Source organism: Hetaerina americana, unplaced genomic scaffold (genome assembly GCF_022747635.1).
Source record: "Hetaerina americana unplaced genomic scaffold, ioHetAmer1.1.p SCAF_7, whole genome shotgun sequence".
Taxonomy (NCBI): Eukaryota; Metazoa; Arthropoda; class Insecta; order Odonata; family Calopterygidae; genus Hetaerina; species Hetaerina americana.
In genome coordinates, this window is record NW_027287316.1 from 60,020,415 (window position 1) to 60,042,760 (window position 22,346).

The 22,346-nt window shown below is 42.2% G+C and overlaps 1 protein-coding gene and 1 long non-coding RNA gene across 2 annotated transcripts in view; one reads left to right on the forward strand and one right to left on the reverse strand.

The window, feature by feature from the left end:
- The window catches only part of LOC139696757 (liver carboxylesterase 1F-like), an 87,225-nt gene extending 79,671 nt beyond the window's left edge, over window positions 1-7,554 (forward strand). The window contains exons 8-11 of the mRNA XM_071595597.1: window positions 439-580; window positions 2,098-2,233; window positions 3,659-3,787; window positions 4,846-7,554. Coding sequence (XP_071451698.1) covers window positions 439-580; window positions 2,098-2,233; window positions 3,659-3,787; window positions 4,846-5,092 — 654 coding nt within the window. The 3' untranslated portion in view covers window positions 5,093-7,554. The remainder of the gene's footprint in view (window positions 1-438; window positions 581-2,097; window positions 2,234-3,658; window positions 3,788-4,845) is intronic.
- An 11,058-nt stretch (window positions 7,555-18,612) lies between these two features.
- Window positions 18,613-22,346, reverse strand: part of LOC139696530 (uncharacterized) — a 91,036-nt gene continuing 87,302 nt past the window's right edge. Inside the window, exon 3 of the long non-coding RNA XR_011702627.1 lies at window positions 18,613-18,663. This is a non-coding gene — a long non-coding RNA (uncharacterized lncRNA). The remainder of the gene's footprint in view (window positions 18,664-22,346) is intronic.

A 22,346-nucleotide genomic window follows, 5' to 3' on the forward strand; every position in this document is an offset into this window, starting at 1 on the left:
CATACTTATTAATGCAAGATAAGCCATTTAAAAAATGCAAAACTACAATTTTGGTTGTTCGTTTAACACACCAGTCGTAGAACTTTAACATTATAAAAATGTTATTTTACAGCTTTCTATTCCCAGAATTAACCTTTTTTTTCGATGAACATTGCTGATATATTTTTCGCCAGCATTGACTCATTTGATTTCACCAGCGTCACTCCTTCCATATTTTTATATTTCCTCCACCATTTTCAAAATCAATCGTGAACAATCGACCATAAAAAAACCGTCGTGCAATCAATAGAACACTTTGAGTAATTAGGTATTTATGATATAGGTAAGTTTTTACAGTAAAAATATGTACTGGAGCCATTGTACTCTTATCAGTTTAGTCTAGTTTATTAAAGTTAATTTCTCATTCATCTCATCTTCCCGTTGACGTGACCGAACCAGTTCATCTCTGATGTTGGACTTAAGGCCCCATGCACGTACGACACCGAGCTGATCGCCCGAAACAACCCGAAGCCATCATTCTTCTACGAGTTCCAGTACCACAGTGTGGATGACGCGAGAACAGATAAGCAGGAGTGGATAGGTAAGTTCTGAAGTCTTCAAAAATTTCCCAGCATCGATGACGCATAATTTATTTCCCTCGAGCTTTTCGGCTCTTTGTAAAATAGTGAACGTGCATCAGAAATATTTATCTCTTCTATACAATATGCGACAACCCCTTTTCTTGACTACTAACCTCTTCAGCTCATATAAAAGTTTTTCCATTCTGTGAAACATTCCTTATGTTCATCTTCTTTCTTCCCAAGTATTCAAAAACTTCTCTCTTCATTCAGAGGCTAAAAATTTTTGCTATTAACAACATCTCTTTCTTCAACATTTCCACCCTTCCGCTAATTGGCACCTCGTCCTTTCACCTTTTTATCTCTATCCGGCTAAATTTTATCATCTCACTCCAAACCTTAAAGGAAAGCTTTTAATCCATTACACCCACTATCTCATATTTCCTGGCAGAGAATGTTTCTCGTTCCAATATTAGATTTTAATAATATGTTCTGTCCCTCTATAATCACAATTCCAAACATCTACATTTCTCATTTTTATAAACGCTTAAGTTGTTAAAGCATGTGAGAGCATAACTGCTTATGAGAGAAAATATGACCGTACTCTCGGACGCTTTATCAGTCTCGGCTGTCACGGTTTTTATGGATTTTTCTCAGCCTAAATCATTTCATTAATGACCGAATCTGCTTTATAACTCGTGGGTTTCACCCATTGTTTTATTTTAATTGCTATTCCTCTTGCATTTCTGATGATAATTTTATTCCGCTGTGTAATATATTTGAGAATTCAAGGTTCGTTCAAGTACTAAGATCTCTTAATATTATCTAACAGACTACTTAAAACGGAATGTTGAACCTTCTGCTACTTATCAACGTAATCTCTGAGTAGACGTACACATTTTTTACAACATCGGCCCCGCGGTTTCATGCCCGCCGAGAACCCTTCTGTGGACAACCCTTCTTATTGTTGTCACAAGACTTTGCCTTCTTTGTACTGTCACACACACACACAAACACGTACTTTTTCCATCCACTTATTTGACCATAAATTTTGGTTGGTGCTAAACCACGCAAGGATAGGAAATGGATGAATACACTTTATTCTTGTACACTATACGGTGCAATTTTTAGTATTGAAAACACTTATCGCGCTGGCGGTAGCTATACTAATGCTGTTCACTGCACAGTTCATCTAATTATGTCCTGTATTCATTTTAGAGTGACTGTGTACTTTGCACTTAATCACATTTTTCTAACTACTCCCAGTCACGAAAAAATAATTGTGTGGTCTAAGAACTTGGAGGCCCCTCGTAATATATTGCTTATGCGGGGGGATGTCTTTCTGTAGATTTTCATGTTGACTATCATTGAAATATATTTACATACGTTCTTTTTCATTCGAATAACGACATAATCCTCTGTGGTGACATATTTTTGATAAGTTTATATTAACTGAATCTGTGGATTATATCTGAATGCTAAGTAACTCACAATGTATTTGGCGGTGAAATTTGCACTCAACGGTTGGTTTCAATTTCAGGAGCATACCATGAAAGCGAGCTCCAGTTCCTGTTTGGCGAACCTTTCCTCGGATATTCGAACCATCTGCGGGCCACAAACGATAAAGAAGTCAGCGAGATGCTCATGTCTCTCTGGATCAACTTCGCCAAACACGGGTACGAATAAGGACGAGAAATCATTTAAAGAGAAATAACTACTAGTAATATAAAAATACACATAATTTTGATAGGCATTAAGAAGCATGTGCCCTTACTTCAAGTGCAAATGAATGTGTATGTAAAATAGTAACTTGCAGAATATGGCGAAGGGGCATTTCACAACTCGAAATCTCTTTTTGAGGTACGCGCATGATTACAGTTCCTGATATGTAACCTTGGGACCCTCACCATAACAAAACTCCCTTTTTCTTTGCTATGGTCATTAGATAACTATTTTTCCAGTAGGAATGGTGTCATATTTTAATTTTTTACTGCTATCTACCGATTGATTGCCCCGATCAACGCTTCCATTTTTTGCCAACGCTCTTATACATGGTCCATTATAAAAGTAATGCGCATGATTTTATTGTGCTGCGACTATCCATGTCAGAGCGGTCAAATTGGTCAGAGAATATGGCGGGTCTCTGTCCTTTCAACACAGCCGATCGCTAGTTTTCTCCGAGCAGTCTGAGCGGGTCTGCGTGAAGTGTCTTTCTCGACTTTGTACCACGGCGCGATGGAGCGTTCGCTTGACCATGACAATGCCCCCAGCCACACGCCCTTCATCGTCACCAACTTCCTTGGGTGCTCCGGGACTCCGCGCGTCTTTTTTTGTCCCCCCAGCTGAAGAGATAGCTGAATTGGGAGACCGTGGAAAACATCCAAAAGCATATTACAACGTTCCTGAGAGATATTCCCGTCAAAGAGTTTCAGGGTAACATCCAGGCGTGGCAGACACATCTCCGCAAGTTTATTGATGCAAGGAAAACTATTTTGAAGACTTTTAAGCATTTTTTTAAGTTCGATCAAAAAATTATTTTTTCCAGAGAATGCACATTACTTTTATAGCGGACCCTGTATATGACAAGATAACTGCTGGTAATCGGCTATGTAATTCGAGGAGACAGCATTGTAAAGGTATCGTACAGTAGAATAAAAAAAGGGAGTCAAAATTCTTGAATGAAATGAGATTTAATAAGAGCACAGAAAATGTCATAAATCTCTTTACTACTGTTACAATCGAGTATTGAGATATCTCTAAATATTACATTTTTAAATGCATTCAACCCATCTATCGCCTGTAATGAATTTTTCTCGCTTGACAGTTGGTCGGAAAATTCGAAAAAATTACCCTGGTGGGAGCATAAAGACCCGTCCCTCAAGGTTACGTTTACATTTACTCGGAGCAAACGCCTTTGTCATTTTCCTTTCACTTTCCTAGGCGAAGCACTTGATTGATTATATTTTTCGTGAGTGCCGGTGATGAATTTTTTAATTGAGCCTTTTAAATTTGATGGCATAGAGGCAAAAGAGGCAAGGAGGGGAAGTTTCCATCAAGTTATGGCCTCTTCTTCATTTCCGATTGTCGTCACTTTCCATCAGGCATCCAACGCCAGAAGGAGTGGAGGCAGTCAACTGTCCCGTGGATTGGCTCCCGTTTACCAACACGCATCGGCAGTACTTGGCGCTTGGCTACAGGCCGCGGATGTCCGAAAACTACCTCACAGAGCGGTGAGCAGAGTACTAATATTCGTTCGTGATACTCAGGGTTTTGACTAGGGGCCTGAGATCAACTTGTGGTGTCACATAACAGTTTCAGGTTTAACTTTTTTGAAGTAAGTTAGTAAGTAGTTTAAGTTTCAGGTTTAACTTTCTGACCTGATGATGATGCGCAGCATCGAAACCATGGTCATGAAATGTCAAATATTTATCGTGGAAGTGTAAAGTTTGTTTTTTACCCTTGTGGTGTCACGTTGCTAATTTAAATGAAGAATTCTGAACTGAATCTCTGATAAATCTGAGATAAATCTCTGTTGGGGTGTTGACTTATCACACTATTTTGGACTGTTAAGTCACATTTATTTCTCTCAAAGTATGATAAAGTTTAACCGGGTACTTTGCAAATTATGTGATGCATCGAATTAAATACGTCAATTCAATGTGGAATCCACCTATGTAAACATTCAATAATTCTTACCTTAGTAACTAGCTTTGATGTGTTAAAGTATGGATTACTACAGGATAGGGGGAAGTTGACCAGTTTCATATCTTACTTCAGATTATATCGTATTTCATTAAAACGTATTTAACAATAGCGATGATGATGAGATACGAACCCCATTAATTCAAGAACTGCTAAAAGTCAGCTTATGTGAGCATTGAGTTGACTTTCAGTTTTTTATGAATTAGAATTTTGCAAAGCCTCCAAAAATCATGCCGAGGGATTTTACTGGATATTAGTACTTTCCAGATAACCGTTTAAGGCGCTGGTACAGGAATATCCTCACTTTCGCAGATTGAATGAAATTCACGTACCGTGTGGGATAATACGAGTAGAGCTCTATCCTCAATTACCATTTCCCTGACCTTCAGGCTGATTACTGTGGTCTAATTGTTATGAACATAACAGGACGCGATGATGTTGTAATTGTAGGTTGGCTCGAGGGTGATGATTGAATGTACGTTAATGAGGTAGTCTCCATAAATAACCTGTATATTGACTTTATGTGCCATTAATTAAAATTTCATTGCTCCTTCCCGTCATTTTCCCTTCGTTCCCTTATTGAAAGGATGGTGTTCTGGAACTACATAGCGGACGCCTTCCGCAGGCACCCCATGCCACCCTACTGCAACCCCACCCCCACGCCACCCACCCCGGAGGATCCACTCCCCTTCCTCCCCTCGCAACACTGGCTCTGGGTCTTCTGGGTCATGGCCACCGGCAACGCCATCGCCCTCCTGCTCCTGGGCGCGTGTGCAGCCAAGGCCCTCAAGCGACGCTTCAGGGAGACCAACAACCGGAGCGCCACGTCGTGAACGCTGGGAGGCTGACGACCCGTGAGACAGCGGACTGGTTAGCACCAGCCTCCACGATCCTCGGACGCGAGAGGCCCCCAGACCCTAAGAAGGGCTGACACCACGCTGCGGCGACACTTCCCTTCGTGCTCCGGATGTGCATAGCCGTTAGCGTGTGTTGGTTCACGCGGGACTGAGGTCTTCGAAAGCCGACTGGCTCGCGAGGAGGGCTTTGAATGGAAGTGCGCTCGCACGGAGACGCCAAGGACGGCCGAGGGCTTTGCCGAGTGCGCAGGGGTGAATGAACTACAATGGGGAGACACCGATTGAGTATGTGTGGAACAAAAAAATACTCTCTTTCTGAACAAGAAAAAAGCAAAATTCCTTTATTCCTCGGGGATCTTACTCGAACAGCCAAACTGTGCTTATCAGGACTGACCGCCGACTCATAGATGAGAGGTTGTTTCCAGACTTGGTCCAGACTGTGCCGACACCGTGCCGATATTATGCCTAGACTGTTTCTGTACTGTAAGTTAACTGTCCACGTGTCCCGGCTGTGTCGTCTCGATGAAATTCATGCCTGAAAAACTGTCCAGATTATGTCGTAACTAATCGAGCCGTAAAGTTTCGCTGTTACTCTCGTATGGCCTGAAACTATAGCAGACTGATTCTACTTCCGCCCCTTCTGAGGACGCATTTTCCGACGGTCAGGGGAGTCCGAGACCTTTTGAAGGGCATTCACAGTGCATAGGAGATAATATGACGACAACGCGAGGCCATTCGCACGTGAGAGATTGTTTCAGACGTACTGAGTTGTTTTCCATTGTGTTGGAATTGAAACTACTCAAAAGAAAATTTGCTGATGACACGCCAGTTGAATGTTCACCACAAGGTCCCACATGTCCCAATGCTCAAACAACTCTCCGAATTCAATCAAACGGAAATAATAGATCCTATTTCGGCCACGGTCTCGAAACAGTCAAGGCACGGCTCGCAATGTGTAAATCAGCTTTCATAGTGCATTTCTAACTCGGTATGAAATCGTCGGAAAGCTCCTAGAACATTTACCTTTGTGAATATTATTGTATTTTCTTCTCCGTGGAACCTTGATGACTGAGCAAGGCTGAAAAGCCAGGAGAGATTCTTATACCTGAATGCTGAAGGATGTCAATTCCCAAGCGACGAATGGACATGTTATCACTGAATGTCCTACGGTTTGTCCACTGTACCTAGCCATTTGGAGTAGAAGGGCGTGACCCCCAACCAATCATCGAGAAGTTTAATAGATGCTAATCAATTAGTTCCATACCTTGTTGGATTCTGGCCGCTGATTGGTAGGAGGCCACGTCCAGATCTGGCATTTTATGATTGGCGAGCTCCGATTGTCCGACAGGACGCTTGAAACGGGAATTGTGATGAAAAGCTGCTGAGTGCGTGTGAGAACGGAAAAATACAATTTTTAATACTCTTCGTGTAAAGTGGCTGTCAGCTCCATCCCAACTCACATAATACTCGACTCCTTGGAAGTTTGGGGGCCGCTAAACTTCAGGGAATTATATACTATGTACCTGTGAACTAATAGACATTTGTGGGAATTGTCCCACGTTTCATAACTTGCCATGTTAAGAATTGTGCTTAGTTTTCCTGTGCTTGACTGTACAGTGATCTGAAACACGATCAAAAATACCTCAATTGTGAATAAGCTAGGATTCTGTGATTAGGATGGCTAAGTAATCATGCTTAGATGTCAAAGATATCCACATTTATTGCTTACTTAGAGTAAGACATGTAAATACTATACACGCCTTTAAACAAAGAACATATGTTGCCAGAAACAAGAGATATTAAGATAGAGTCTGGAGTCATAAGAAAATTATTTTTCTCGTTTTAAATGCCATAGGGAATAAGAAAGCTAAAGTCAATAATGTCTATCTTTTCATGAAAATAAAATAAAAATTGCTATATAAACACTCTTTACAAGTAAAAACCACGGCATAAAATAACATCTGAATAATGATACCATCAACCCATCGCTTCCTTTCAAACCCTACATGATGACATCACTTCTCATGAATATGACAATAACAAAAATCAGAAAGCAAGAATATAAGTGAAAAAAAAGAAAGTTTGAAAGGGTATTTAGCCCAGTGATTATCTGTATAATAATAATAATAATAAATTTTAGCGTAATGTTGGAAAAGCGCCCCGAAAAAAAACCTTTCTGGAAACGAAGATAAATAAAATGTTCGCTAAAATTTGAGGCACACACGCATATCCACGAAAATGAAATTAGAGCACCACAGCTACAAAAATACGCCAAAGGCATCTGTCCAGTGTATATACCAATCAAAGTTTATAATGTTGGGTGCCGTACTAACTTTGAATTGTATGGGTGTGAACATGAAAGTGAAGATGTTCTGAGACATAGTTTCTGCTTTCAATGGGCATTGATGTGTTTTAATTGGCAGTTTTAAATAAAAAAATTATAGAACTTGGCCAATTATTTGGCCAAAAGTATTTTTCTAGTCACGAAGCATGAACCCCACATGACAGATACTTTGTGATTTCAGATACATCATTCGCTGCAATTGGTGAGTTTCTATTTATAGATTAGATAAGATGAAAAGATTTAGGAATGAACTGGGTAAGTTTTTTGAATACTCATACTATCCATTGAACGAATAACAAAATATGTTTCAATATTTCCAAGTTTTAAGGCTTTGGTTAAGTGACAGCTCACGTATGGGCATCTTTGAATTATAATGTAAAAAATATTGATTCTGTATTTTCATCCTAGACATGGAAATATGGCCCGCATTAATTTAATGATCGTCCATGTTATTTTCCACCAGGTGACAATAGAGCACTGAAGAGCTATTGAAATAGTAACACCTAGAGTAATTACAAAATAAATTTTGTTCGAGCTTGCAATTATTGCCAGTAATTATCACGCCGTCACAATGAATTCTATTAGATTCGTGCTTTGTATGAAAATATTTTAGTAATAGCAAATATTTTGAAAAGAAAACCTTTTGTTTATAAAAAGGGCACCGTAGTGACAAAATACTTCATGCCATCTAATATTTCTTTATGTAATTTGATTTCGGAAAATGTGGGTCATAGAATAATAAGTATAAACAGTAAATACTTAATTACTTAATTATTCCATAACAATAAATGTCGGTCATTGCAATATATTGACGAAAAAATCCTAGCCGTACAAGTGGATGATTAAATAAAAGATCACAAAGATATTGTGTACAATAGGTGAAGAAAAAGTATTCACTGGTATTAATTAAATTGTATTGATTACAGGTGGTATTTGTGTAATGGAACTCGCGGGTAACCGCTTGAAGTTCGCTTATCAAAATGAGTACGAACTGTGACCAAAATCAGGAAATCTGAAGTTCCATTGGATTTGTCTGCTTCTTTATCTTGTAATAACGAACAAATAATAACACTTTTCCGCTATATATTGCTTAAACAACGACCGGTTTCGATAAACTACAACAACTTCAGACCTGAAGATGATGTAGTACATCAAAACCGGTCTTGGGTTAAATCAACATTTGGTAGAAATGTGTAACCATTTGTTCATTATGTTCGTATTCCACCGTACCATACCTGAAACTACGCCATTAGTTCGTTATCTCAGTAAATAATGCATTTAATTTGAAAACCTCGCGACAACTAAGTGATTCGACTCGTAAAGCTCTTAAAATTCTTGGTACACTGTAAAAAATCGGTTCTTACACCTCTTAAAGTTTATTCATAATGAATACATTAATTAGATTTAAATTAAATAAGAATGTGGGAACGAGGAAACTATGAGGATTAAATGTAACGATTATGTGAAAGGAATGAAATGACTTATTTCCACCTTATATTCGGTGCTAAGTTTAGCATCCCGCGATTATTCAATTCCACGTAACGTCATATAGAGTCAGAAGCAAAGGATTGAGGGTCCCATACAAATATGTATGGTTTCTCTCCAACATAGTTAAGCTTCCCAACTTCAGCTGATCAGAGTGGTGCCCGGGATATTCGTGAACATCGTTCTCCAGGTGATCGAGGATTTGGTGGGTAATATACATATATGCTCCCGACAGAAAATTACATTATTTATGCTCATCGATTCTTTGATGGTGCAAGAAAAATAAGTGTGACCTTCCAAATTTGTCAAAAAAAATGTTACACAACTTTAATCTTAGGATTAGTCATAATTCAACTCTTTGTTTTGCTGTTATTTTTACGAATATTGCCTTTCTTTTTTATAAATGTCGGCGATGAATGCCAGACAGGTCTCCAACATCAACAATTTCCACAATATTCTAAAATAATGAGCCGACAGCCACGATAGAACTAATGTTTAAACGAACAAGAAAGAGAGTTTTTAACCGTTTTATTTACATTTTTTATCACAAAATTAAAGTGGCAAAATTAACTCCTGATTATTCAAAGCTAAAATAACTGCAATATTTCGATAATGATCGATGTGATTTCGATTGGTTTCAATTATCTGATTTTATGAGCTTCAACGAATAGAAGGCATCGAATACATGCATTACATTTTTGTATTTTGCCATTTTCTCCATCCTCAGCTACACATTGAAGTTTTGAGAATCTTTCTCCAGTGACAGCTATCATCAAATGACAAATACTTGATAATCTTCTTCAATCTTCGTCAACGCGTACATAGAGCCTTTGTTGTCTTAATGAACGGGACGAACAAACCATTATGAGATAATGTTTTTCACACTATTTAGAAGTTCCTAAAATATAATAAACAATTAAATGGTAATTTTACATTCTGTTTTATTTGTTTTTCCTTGCGTAGCCTTAGCATTAGTTAGTGGCGTAGATTGGTGCAGGTAAAACGACAGTCCCTCAGATACAGGTTTTTCAAGAATATTCTGGCAAATTATTTCAGTTCTTTTCATTTTTTGTTGCTAAAATATGAATTGGTATGAAGCTGAACATACGTAGTCGTTAGGTGCAGCGCTTTTGTCTACATTTTGGAAGTGGAAAAATAAATTCGAATAGGGAGAGAATAATTTAAGAGTCGATGGAAGGGTTCTTGTAGATGGAGCCTTTGAGACGAAAGTGGTACAATCGTTCTTTTTTGCGCTGGAGCAAAATTAGTGCCCAAAATGAAGTAAATTAATGATCAAGGCTTTGGTGGAGGGGTAAAAATAATTGAACAGGTAAGAAAAATATTATACAAGAGAGATCAAACAAATTTCGAAAAGTGAGCTTTTTAGGAAAACGATGGCCGTAGATTGAATAATCTATAGGAGCCGTAATATAGGACTGAGAAGTATTAGTTTTGGAGAGTATCGAGGCATTTAAGACTTAAAAAGAAGTTGGGAGGTGAGGAAAACAGGTTTTGGTCGATAAGTTATTTATAATGAGCTGAAAGAGATGGGAAGAAAGTTTTGAGCGATATTAATATTTGTATAAGATTTTTAAGGGGGATAAAGTATATTGGAACCCGTTATAAACTTAATTCTTATTGATAAACTATTTATAATGGCAGCAATACAAACAGAAGACGCATTTTAACGATTAGAAGATTAACGGAGATATTGTAAAAAAAACCAACACGATCTTGCAAAGGATAAATACCGCACTTCATTGTTGACATATCCTAATTTGTTGTGAAGCAACGAAATATTCTTTTGTTTTGACTTCAGAGATAAAATTTTGAATGACACCAAACTTTGATGGTAAAACTGCAAATTATTTCTTCTAATGCCTAGAGGAGAATACCAGTCAGACACTACGCGCCTATGATTTACTTTGCAGTGAACCTACTTTTACAAAACTTTTACGGTTCAAAAGAATTGAATTTAATTTATTTGAATGGGTACCCTACAATCGTCGCTATTAAGATAAAAAAATGTATTATTTCCAGTGAAAAAGCCTGGAGAGTAATGAGGGCGAGGAGTCCAATTATGGGGACGCCGTAAGAGATACACAGGCCTTGCATCCCTTGGAAAATGGATTCCACTGAGGAACTAATAACTAGGATTAAAAATGGCAAATTTTAGTATGCTCCAAATATTAAATAATCCTGAGCTATATGCATACAGATTTCTCTAAAAAAAATAATTTAAAAAAACTTAATTCTGGCACACAAATATTTCTAAATCTTCGGTTACTAATTAAAGTCAGGCTTATCATATACTTGTATGTAAATATTTAGGTTTTCAGCAAATATTTCGCAAACTCAATTTTTATCTAATTTTGTCGATATAGTTTGATAATCGATTGCCTGCACGGCATCTTGAGCCAAATGAAATTCAAACATTACCTTTAAAAATACTTTAAAGCAATGAGTTCAATTAAGGGGACGAATGACTATTGAAACTGTTTAATTGCTGTAATGGATCCATTAATATTTCCGGTACATTAATTTTTGCCAGATAAATTGTTAATTGTGAACAATTTAACTGTTGAGATTCATTGCCATTCGAGTCAAAGTATAAAAAAGTTACACCTCTTCTAAAGTACGAGTGTTATCATTGATTTTGGAATAAAATTTATCAGTGGATGACTTGAACTAGTGATTTTCTTCTTGAAAAATAAAATAAATCATTAGACAAAACTCAATCGTTGAAAGAGATCAAGATTTTCAAATTCCGCGGTAGATTTGCCAAAGCGAAATCATAGCTTGCCCGTTTCTTCCATAGAGGACTCCCGAGGTGGCGGTGGGTGGAATTTGGAGACACTCGGCTTCTTGGGGAACTACATTTTTCTCAGATGCTTCCCTTACCTCGCGGTTTTTTCTCAAATAAATCAGGAAATATTTAGAACGATAGTTGTCATAGAATAAAGAGTGCACTAAGCCTGAGCAGCATTGCAAAGATGTCCAACGTCAGTATAAATACTTTACAATAATAAAATAACACCCACTACCTGATGGAACTAATAGAATTGCATCCCAAGAGAGAGCCCGCTATGCCTCGTGCAGTTAAGGCCGACTCAGCGCTCGCGTTGCCTCAGGAGAGGAAGAAGGGGCATCGCCGTACAGCATCAACTGGCGACAGGACGTCATCGTCTGGAATTGTGTCTCCTGAGGACCTTCGTCGTGTGTTCGGGAGAGGGGAGTCGGCGCCAGCGTCGGCTTCCCCGATCCCGTGGACGGCGAAACCAAAGGAGACCGCTGGCAACGTACCTGCCACAAAAACAGATCCAGCACCAACGGTGACACAGGATAGCTCCAGCGGCCCTTTTCAGGACCAAACTGGAGTTGACGACCAGCAAGGTCGCAAGACCGCCAAGAGGAAGAAGGAAGCGAGAAAAACGGTGCTGCCGGTTTCCTCGCAACCAACTTCGTCTTCGGCGCTCCCAGGTGATGAGGAGGGAGCTGCCCGAGCCCTGGACTCGGACGACGAGTCGGGCGACGGTTTTACCGTCGTCGGCTCAAAGAAGAAGAAGACGTCAACCCCTACGGACGACGCCATCCCGAGGCCTGCTGCCACCGAAGGAGCACCAACGGTGACAAAAAGGAAGACGCCTCCCATTGTGCTGTATGGCGTCACGGACGTCCAGGGGCTCATCGAGCGACTGGAAAAGGAACTCGGGGACGAGTTTGGATTGGAGGTCAGGCGATCTTCCATCCGACTCGTCACCGAGACCATTGAGGGTCACCGAAAGGCGACTGCGGTACTGGATTCCTTGAGGATCCAATACCACACTCAGCCCATCGAGAGAATTCCCGGGGTGAAGCTTTTCATCAAGGGCGTATCTCGGTGGGTCAGCGATGACAAGGTGACTGCGGCCCTTCAGTCACTTGGCTACGTCGTCAGAAGCCTTCGTCGCCTGACGGTCATGGAGGCTGGGAAACCGGTCCCCATTGATCGCCTCGTGGCGAATGTCGTGAGGACGCCGAGAGCAGTGCAGCCAAGGGACATCCGAAAGCTGCACTACTGCTTCGTCACGGTGGAACAGTGCCGTGGGGAAGGTGGCCCGTTGCAGTGCAATAACTGCATGCGCTTCGGGCACATTTCCCTTGCATGTCGCTGCGCCACCAGGTGCCTTCGGTGTGCTGGAGCCCATCGAGTGGAGGAGTGCTCCAGGGGGAGGACTGACGCAGCCATCTGCGCAAACTGCGGAGGTGACCACGCTGCTGTTGCTCGACGCTGTCCTGTGGTGATGGAGGCCTTCCGCCGCCACAAGGAAAACGGCGACGCGAAAAGAAAGGTTGCTCCGGCTGCTGGGAAGCCGGCGAAGAAACCTGTGCCGGCAAGGGCTGCAGCGAAGAAAGTGGAGGGGGGAAAATCCTTCGCCACGATCTTAAAAGGCCCTTCTCAGGACCAAATGGAGATAGACACGGCGACAAACGCCCGGTACCAGATCTCTTCCCCTCCCCCGAGCACAGAGAGGACCGAGGACTTGTCAACCTCGGCCCCGAAAGTCAAAGGGGAAGTCCTTCCGGGGACAATGGAGAAGGAGAGTACGGCAGAGGACCGGGGAACGTCGACGCCAGCAGGCGCCGCCAAGCCTGTGCCCTCTAAGTCTTCCAAAAAGAAGAAGAAGAACTCCCTTCTAGCTCCTGCGGAGAAGAAGGAGGAAGCTGCAGCGGAAAAGCCAGCCAAAACACCGCCGACCGACGCACCCCCGGACCAGGCAAGGACGGCCCTTGTCAGGACCAACGCTCCCCGTGACCCAGAGATTGCTTCCGCGGCTGTCGCTCCCGTCGCCTCCATTGCTCTGCAGGAGGACCAGGAGCTTTGGGTGACAGTTGCGACGATCTCCAAGACTCTGAGGCGGTACATCAGCAGCAAGCAAGGGCTCCTGCTCCTCTCACTCCTGGAGGAACTGGCGAGCGCAAGATCGGTTTCTTCACCCAGTCATGGGTAGAGACCCTCTAGTGCTCGTCCAGTGGAACGCCAACGGCATTCTTCGCCGTCGTGAAGAACTTCGGGCGTTCCTCCAGGACAAGAATGCTGCCGTTGCAGCCATCAATGAGACGCATCTCCGTCCGTCCGACGCATGGAGACTCCCCGGCTGGACCATCTTCAGGTCTGATCGGGAACTTCAGCGCCAGGGTGGTCGAACATCAGGAGGTGCGGCCATCCTCGTCCGGAATAACATTGAACACCGAGCGTGCCGAATGATCACTCATCGGAACGCGGAGGCTGTCTCGGTGGACGTCCGGACGCGGGGAGGATGGCTCCGGATATCTTCCCTATACTTCCCGCCAGGGAAGCCCTGGGACCCGGATCTCATCCTGGACCTACTAGGAAACGGCAGCCCGGCCATCATTCTGGGAGACCTCAACGCCAAGCACCCCACCTGGAATTCAAGGTCTCTCAACACGAGAGGACAAGCCCTCCGCGAGCTTGCAGACGACGAGGGACTAACGGTGATTGGCCCGGCGACGGCGACGCACCAGCTTGGAGACGTCCTTGACATTGCAATCTCACGTGGTGTCCGGACGTCTCTCAGTATGCACTCGTGTGTTGAACTGTCGTCGGATCATAACCCGACCATCCTGCTGCTGGGGACCAGAGTTCCAGTGATTTCAGCCAGATCTCAACTTGACCTTCGTGCCGCGGACTGGAAGACCTTCCGAGGGCTCATCGCTGGTAAGCTGCCGAGGGAACTGACTCCACCAACATCGGAGGAGATGGCAGACCAAATGGTCGGTCATCTCACTGCTACCATCACCGCTGCCATTGAGGCTGCGATTCCTAGAAGGGAGAGGCGCTCGTACTACTTGCGTGTGCCGCTTCCTCCCCCGGTTCGCGGACTCATCACGCGCCGGAATAACATCCGCAGGCGCTGGCAGCGGTACAGGACCGACGACCTTCGGCAGCAGCTACATGCGCTTGACCGGGAAGTCCGCTGCGCCCTCCAGGAAGTCCGCTCGGACAACTGGGAGGCGCACCTACGGGAAGATCTCTTGCGGGAGGATGGCACGGAGGACATGGAAGAGATCTGGAAGATCTGCAGGAAGCTGCGAGGAAGCCAGCGACTGGACCCCATCGTATTCTGCGGTGATGAGGTGGCGACATCTCCCGGGGCGAAGGCAGAAATGCTTGCGACCTATCTCGAGGGCACCTTCAGTCCTAACCCCGGGAACGCGGATTCGGCGGCCATCGAGGAGGAGATCGCGGTGTCGGAGGAAGCGGTGAATGCTGCCCCTGAAGATGCTAAGGCTGCTCCCCAGTTCCGGAAGGAGGACGTTCTGGGCACGATACGCTGCTTACGCAAGAGGAAAGCCCCGGGAAATGACGATATACCCAATATCGTCATCCGGGAACTTCCGAATGCAGCGGTGGCGTACCTGACCAGCATCTACAACGGCTGCGTCAGGATTTCCTATTTCCCGACCACTTGGAAGAGAGCGAGGATCATATGTCTCCCGAAGACGTCGAGGACGGAGGTGGGACCCGGAGACTTCCGGCCCATTTCTCTACTCGACGGATTCGGGAAGATGTACGAGAGACTTCTGCTGGAGCCGATAGTAGGTTTCGTCCGAGAGGCTGACATCCTCCCGGATGAGCAGTTCGGCTTCCGCGAGCGGCATTCCACGGTCCATCAGCTGGTGAGAACCACGGACTTCATCACGGACGCCTTCAACAGGAAGATGTCGGTGGCAGGCGCATTTTTCGACGTCAGCAAGGCGTTTGACCGCGTCTGGCACCAGGCACTGCTGTTGAAGATGCGGAGACTCCACTTCCCGACGTGGATCATCGAGGTGATCCGCTCCTACCTAAGAGACAGGACCTTCGTCGTTTCCTGGTCTGACTCGTTCTCTGGGGTGCACCGGATCTCCGCTGGTGTCCCCCAGGGTTCGGTTCTCGGGCCAGTATTATTCAACATCTTCTCCCATGACATTCCCAGGAGTCATGGGAGGCACGAGGTCCTGTCACTATACGCGGACGACGCGGCGCTCCTGTGCAGCTCCCGGCGAATATCTTTCGCCGTGGAGAGGCTGCAGATCGTCGTCGACGAGCTACTTTCGTGGTATCGTCGCTGGCGGTTTGCAGTCAATGCCGGGAAAACGAAGGCAATCGTCTTCCATACCGGCAGAGGAGCGCCGACAGAAGAGGAGCTGTCGGTGAATGGAGTCACCCTTCCGTGGGAATCCGAGGTTCTCTACCTCGGAGTGCTGATGGACCGGAAACTCCTTTGGAACGCCCAAGCGCGACGTGTCCGAGGGAAGGCCTTCGCGGCGCTTAACCGGCTTCGGCCGATTATTCGTCCGGGGGTCCTGAGCTCGGAAACGAAGCGTCGACTGTACCGAGCGTGCGTGTTGCCTGTCATCACGTACGCAGCGCCGGTATGGTCAGGAGTGCCGAAGTCTACCCTCGCTCTCATCCAAGTGGTGCAGAACTCTGCGCTACGGTGCATCTTGGGATGCGGGCGCTACGCCCGCGTGGAAGAGATGCACCAGGACGGGAACATGGAACCTCTGAACGTCCTTCTTCCGGAGCTGTCTCGAAGATTCTTCGAGAGGGCTGCGGATTCAGACGTCGCCACCATCCGACGCCTCGGAGAGATCCAGGTTTCAACGTGGGACCGCTATAAGCGCCCCATTGCGAGCATGGATCGCCAAGATGCCCTCCCAGCGAAGAAGAGGCCCAGGCTTCAGTAGCAGGGATCGCCAGAACGCCGTGACAACGCAGAAGACGACGCCCTGCCTTAGAAGCCTAGGCGGCTGGAAAGGCAACACAGTGGAGCCCCGACCGGAGTAACGGGGGTCCGTCCACGAGAATTGGAGAACTAATAGATGTGGGGATCGAGATGGTGCGGGGGCTAACGTACTGGCTTCCCACCCTGAGGGCGCGGGTTCAAATCCCGGCGGTGTTGAATATTTTTCAGAGGTGTCTCGATCCCTACTTGAGGTGCTTTGTGGAGGGCACTTTGAGTGAGTACGCCGTCCGTCGGATGGGACGTTAAGCCGCGGACCCCTTGGCGCCTTTCGTAAAGAGTAGGCTAATGCCGACGCCGGGTTTCTCTCCACCCTTCATCCTTTCCTGTCCTTCCCCTATGGCGCAAATGACCTTAGCTGTCGGTCGCCTCCCCTCAAAACTACTACTAATAGATGTGAAATCTTATATCAATATAAAATAACCGAGGAAGGAGATAGACTTAGACACCACCTTAACATTTGATGAATCCATAGTTTGGCTTGCACCAACGACACTTGGAAGACTTCAAGAATAATGTAATTTATCTTTAGAGTCATCAAACGGATGATTTATTTCCTCTTGATATTCTACTCAATATATATATTTCAAACTTCGATCACTGATAATTTCGCTTCCCAGGCTAAATGTTTCAATAGTAACAGCATTTTATTCGAATTCAGTATTGACCTTCTAAAAAATATACTTTTAGTTTCTCACGTTAATTTGTTTTTTAAATATTTTTTATTTTGATTTACTCGCATTTTTGAGTAGCTTCAGGCGTGATGTGGTGGAAGTCGAACATAATGTATAACTGATTGAAGCACTTTTCCACTTGATAAAAATATTTTTATTTACGACCAGGTTTCGATGTATTACATCTGATGATGATGTAATACATCGAAACCCGGTCGTAAGTAAAAATATTTTTATCAAGTGGAAAAGTGCTTCAATCAGTTATTCATTACTCGCATTTTATTTCACAACTCATTAAGGTTCAAGCGTCATTATGAAGCCTTGGATAACTTAGTTAACTAATCAGAATCTCCGAATTATTGGACAATAAACGCAGGGATGTGGAAAGGAAGAGACTTATGTGGGAACGAGAAACGACATCGATCACATTCTCCTCCGTGATAAATAGCTAAAATAAAACATTATACTCTGAGTAATTTGTGCGTGGAGAAGAAGACTACTCGGCAGAAAATGTCAGTAAGGGTGTGAATTTAAAGCAAAAAGAATCATGAAGTTAGAGAATTTAAATTTGGTTCTATTATGTAAATATTTGCACAAGTATTTGCATCAAGTTTTCTAGAAAACATTTAGTCCTCCATTTAGCCATTTAACGTGAAAACATAAAACATCAACGGAGAACTGACATTGTTATAGTTTTAATTACGGGAAACTGTTCCCAATACTACTTTTTGTTTCTACAGAGAAGATTCAAAGAATTACATATGCTCTTAACAATAATTTGTCCTTCACCGCCAGCAGTGAAAGAAATAAAAGTTAAACCTATCAATTAAATAACCTAAAAAACAGATTTCCTAGAGAAACGATTCTTTCTGAGAAGTAATACTTATTTTGAAAGGAGCCATAATTACAACATGGGGATCTTGCTGATTATAGCAGCAACCAAAGCAGCGAGAGAAAAATTGATCTCTTATTTTCATAAATTTGAATTTATTGAAGTTCTAGATTATGTGGACTTGGTGAAAACCAGCCGGATAGTATTTGTCATCCAGAAATCAAATATACGAGTGACAGATAGACGAGAGATAACCATTATTGTGTATTGACTGTGTAAGGCAATATGCATACCTGAAATATTCCAGTCCCGAAGGAACTCCACTGAGAGTCACTTCATGGTAGACTTCGCACAAAACTCCCCGGAGAAGTCGCCGGGGTAATACAGCATTAGGCGTATAAGCGATCTCCTGGATAATCAACCTGCAAAAGAAATAATACTAAGCATATTACGGAAAGTAAGGTGAAGGGGATTTTCCGAAAGTATACTGGACAAGATGAAATATCCACCATTTTAGCTGTCATATCGATCGTTATCAGTCATATCGATATCAGTAGTTATAATTTTTCGCGTCGTTTAAAAATATATTAGTCATTGAAGTTTGTGCACTTACAAGTAAGCATGTAAAGGCAAGCATATTTTTTCCTTATGGATTTATATAACCTGACATTTTTAAGGGAAAAAATTATTTTGGTGTGAAAGGTAGTTCAATAATCTTCAAGTTTGTGATTTCCTTATTTTTTTCACTCTAATAATCACGTAAAGTTGCTGAATAATAGTATTTCATCACAAAATAATAACATTCGGTGGATGGAGTTTAATCCTTTAGACGAAAATTGAAAAATGAGAGAATTGGCTTAAGGAAAAAAAATTAATTTACCCTTTATTTCAGGGCAAAACGCAATTATGAATTTCTTCCATTTTTTATGACTAACAGTGAGATTTGCCTGTTATTACTCAAAATATAAATGCTTATAGACACTCAGAATTAGGAATTATTTTTTTAAGACTTTGACTCATAATTTTAATGATTGCTCGTAATTCTGTTTTCATTAACTCACTTCCTCAATTAGCAAAAAAAAGAGATAATGTCTTCAGAAATGCATTCAAAATTAATTTATTACCTTCTTAAAAAGAAATATGCATACACTTGTTTGAAACGAATTCACTATTGACTCTTTTTATTTTTAATTATTCTTCGTGACAATGTAATAATGACGGCCGAGAAAAATTCTTAATAGAATAATTATCCACAGAGGAATTATAAAACCAGCGCAATATGATTGATGCTATAAAGATTTCTTAACAGAGTGTATATGGAATGATTACTGTGGGGAAAACGTTTTTCTAGGTGTATTGTGAGTACTTCACATGGTTCAGAAATTACCTATACGATGAGACATATTGCATTCGTTGGCTACAGGCTCAAATACATTGAACTTCATTTTTAAGCAATGAGACAACTATGCCACCAAATTTCATTAAGTTAGGAACGACTAGTTTCAACGCATCTTCTCTTCACCATCTTGGTGGCATCTTCAGGTACCTGAGGATGACGCTGATTCGCTGAAGCTAAATGCAGCAAAAAGTTTTGGTGGAAGTAAACATAGTTACCTCATTGCATGAAGAAGCATTATTTACTATTACAGGTATATGTCTACGTTTGGTTCAAAACTTATTCTTTCATCATAGAACATAATTGTGGAAATTTAAGAGCAGTAGGAAGTGAAGGAAAGACAGCCCGAGTGATAATTTCTTCATACAAAATGAAATTGCTTGATTAAAAATGCTCGAATGAGCTCGATGACTATACTCTAAAACCAAGGATAGAAATTATGAAATGTTCCTGAGGAAGTTAAATTCTCAGTTATAGCTATCAACTACGCGTCATAGCTTTCAATCACGTAATACGATACCGTCATTGCCTCATTGCAACAACGACTTAAATTCTACGGCAAAGTTGGTGCAAAGGATTTTGCGGCGCATAGATGACAAGGCCTGCATTGCTCCCGAGTTCTCACAACGTAGCTTTTACTCCATTGACGACGGTTTCTCCTACATTCTAACCGGCGCATTCAGGTCAAAGTGACGTTGAGGTCAATAACAGGTACTTAAATTCTACAGGCAGTCAGCTAGATATAATCTACGCAAACGGCTAAAAGTGACGGGGAGAGGAATGAATTCATCATATAATTTCTCATAACTATTAATTTTTCGTAGTCACATTGATAAAAAAAGGCTCAACTCAACTCTATACAGAAACAGGGCTCGCAAGTGTCGGAGGACATCGACCTGAGGTTGAAATTTCATTAAATTCAAATTTACTGGATGGGGAATAGGGGGACCGATAGCGCACTGCCGAGGGGTTCCGATATGACAGAATGGAAATAAGACGACGAGAAATTTCATTCAAGCTGAAGCTCTACGAAGATCTCATCGAGATATTAGCTGAGATTTGATATTAAATAAGCATTTCTGGGGGAAGAGAGAAAGAAAAATGGATAGGTGGCGAGGGTTTTGAGTAAATAAGGATATTTTATGCAAGGTCGTCTCAGGGATCAAACCATAAGGAATACAATGAAAAATCAATGCAGACTTAGAACATCAAGTTCCGTACGAGGTACCATACCCTGAAGTATGAACTACAGGCACCATAGAGATTATTACGGATTGAGGCACCCAATCACTGGTTTGATAGATAGAAACTGGGGTTTGGTAGTTTGAAAAGTGTCAGTCGCTACCGTAGACTTCAACTCCAGAGTTAGTTTGAAAGGGGAAGACAGAAGTTAATCTGGTAATGAGCTTTACGGCGAGTGAAATTCACATATTCGCGAACATACGGTCACATAGTGGCCAATTCTTTCGCCTGTATTAACCGGGCACTCAGGAAATCACACTGATTGATTTCAGCCGTGGTTATACAAAAGGTTCACGCGGATTTGAACATTTCTTTTCAAAATTATTACTCCTAACTCAGTGGCAAAATATTGTACGACCAATAAACATAGATATAGAGATAAAATATGCAAAATGGGTTGATTCCAGGACAACTTCAATAAATCTTAATTTGCTGTAGGTGCTCTGAAATATGTGTACCAGATTTTACTTAGTTTTTTGGGGCGGTTTAAGGTTTTTAAGTTGAGGCAAATACATTTTGAGTTTAAGCATTGGCTTTAAACTCGGTTGTGCAAAAACGTGGTCGAACACGAATACTCCTTACATGAGCAGTAATTTGTAAAGAAGTTGAAGTTACTTCAAATACATTAAAAAATGACAGTATAAGTATTAGCTTCAATGGCTAAACTGACAGAAATTCAAGTTCAAATCAAACTTGTGGAAAATGTTTTTGCTCGGTGAAATTCTCGCATATTATAGTTTTTATCATTTAAATAAGTTCCACTTTTAGCACAGCGTCTCCGGGGTCACTTGGTGATAACTATAAATTCCCGTGTTTGTAAAAATAAAATTCAGGTCAATTATCAGATTTTTATCAAAAATAAGAGACTATGGTTTCAACAGTGTGTGTTAACAGCCACTGTCAATAGTAGTTCTGCTTTCAAAAATCGACAACACATTAATATTACGACGGGGAATCAAAATGGTGCGATGGCTATCGTACTGATTTCACACCTAGAGGGCCCGAGTTTGAATCCCGGTGGCGTCGAATATTATTCAGTGGTATCTCGATCCCAAGTTGAGATGCTTTAGGGAGGGCACCTCAAGCGAATGTGCCGTCAGATGGGACATTAAACTGCGGGCCCTTTCGTTAAGAGTAGGAAAATGCAGACGCCGGGTTTCTCTCCACCTTTCATCCTTTCCTGTCCATCCCTAATGGCGCAAATGACCTCTCGGTCGCCTCCCCTACATACTACTACAATAATTATTACGGGTATGAAGTGCGTCAGGCTGAAAACTGATTTCTCTCTGTTTACTCTGATCTTTCTTACGCAAGTCTTTGAAATCACACAAAACAACTTATTTTTTTTCACAAATTTGATCGTACCAGATTGAATTTCAAAATAGTTCGTTAAAATAAATTTATGGTTTTTTCCTTGAAATTGATCGTACTTTCTTGATAAAACAATAAAATAACACGTCTAATGAA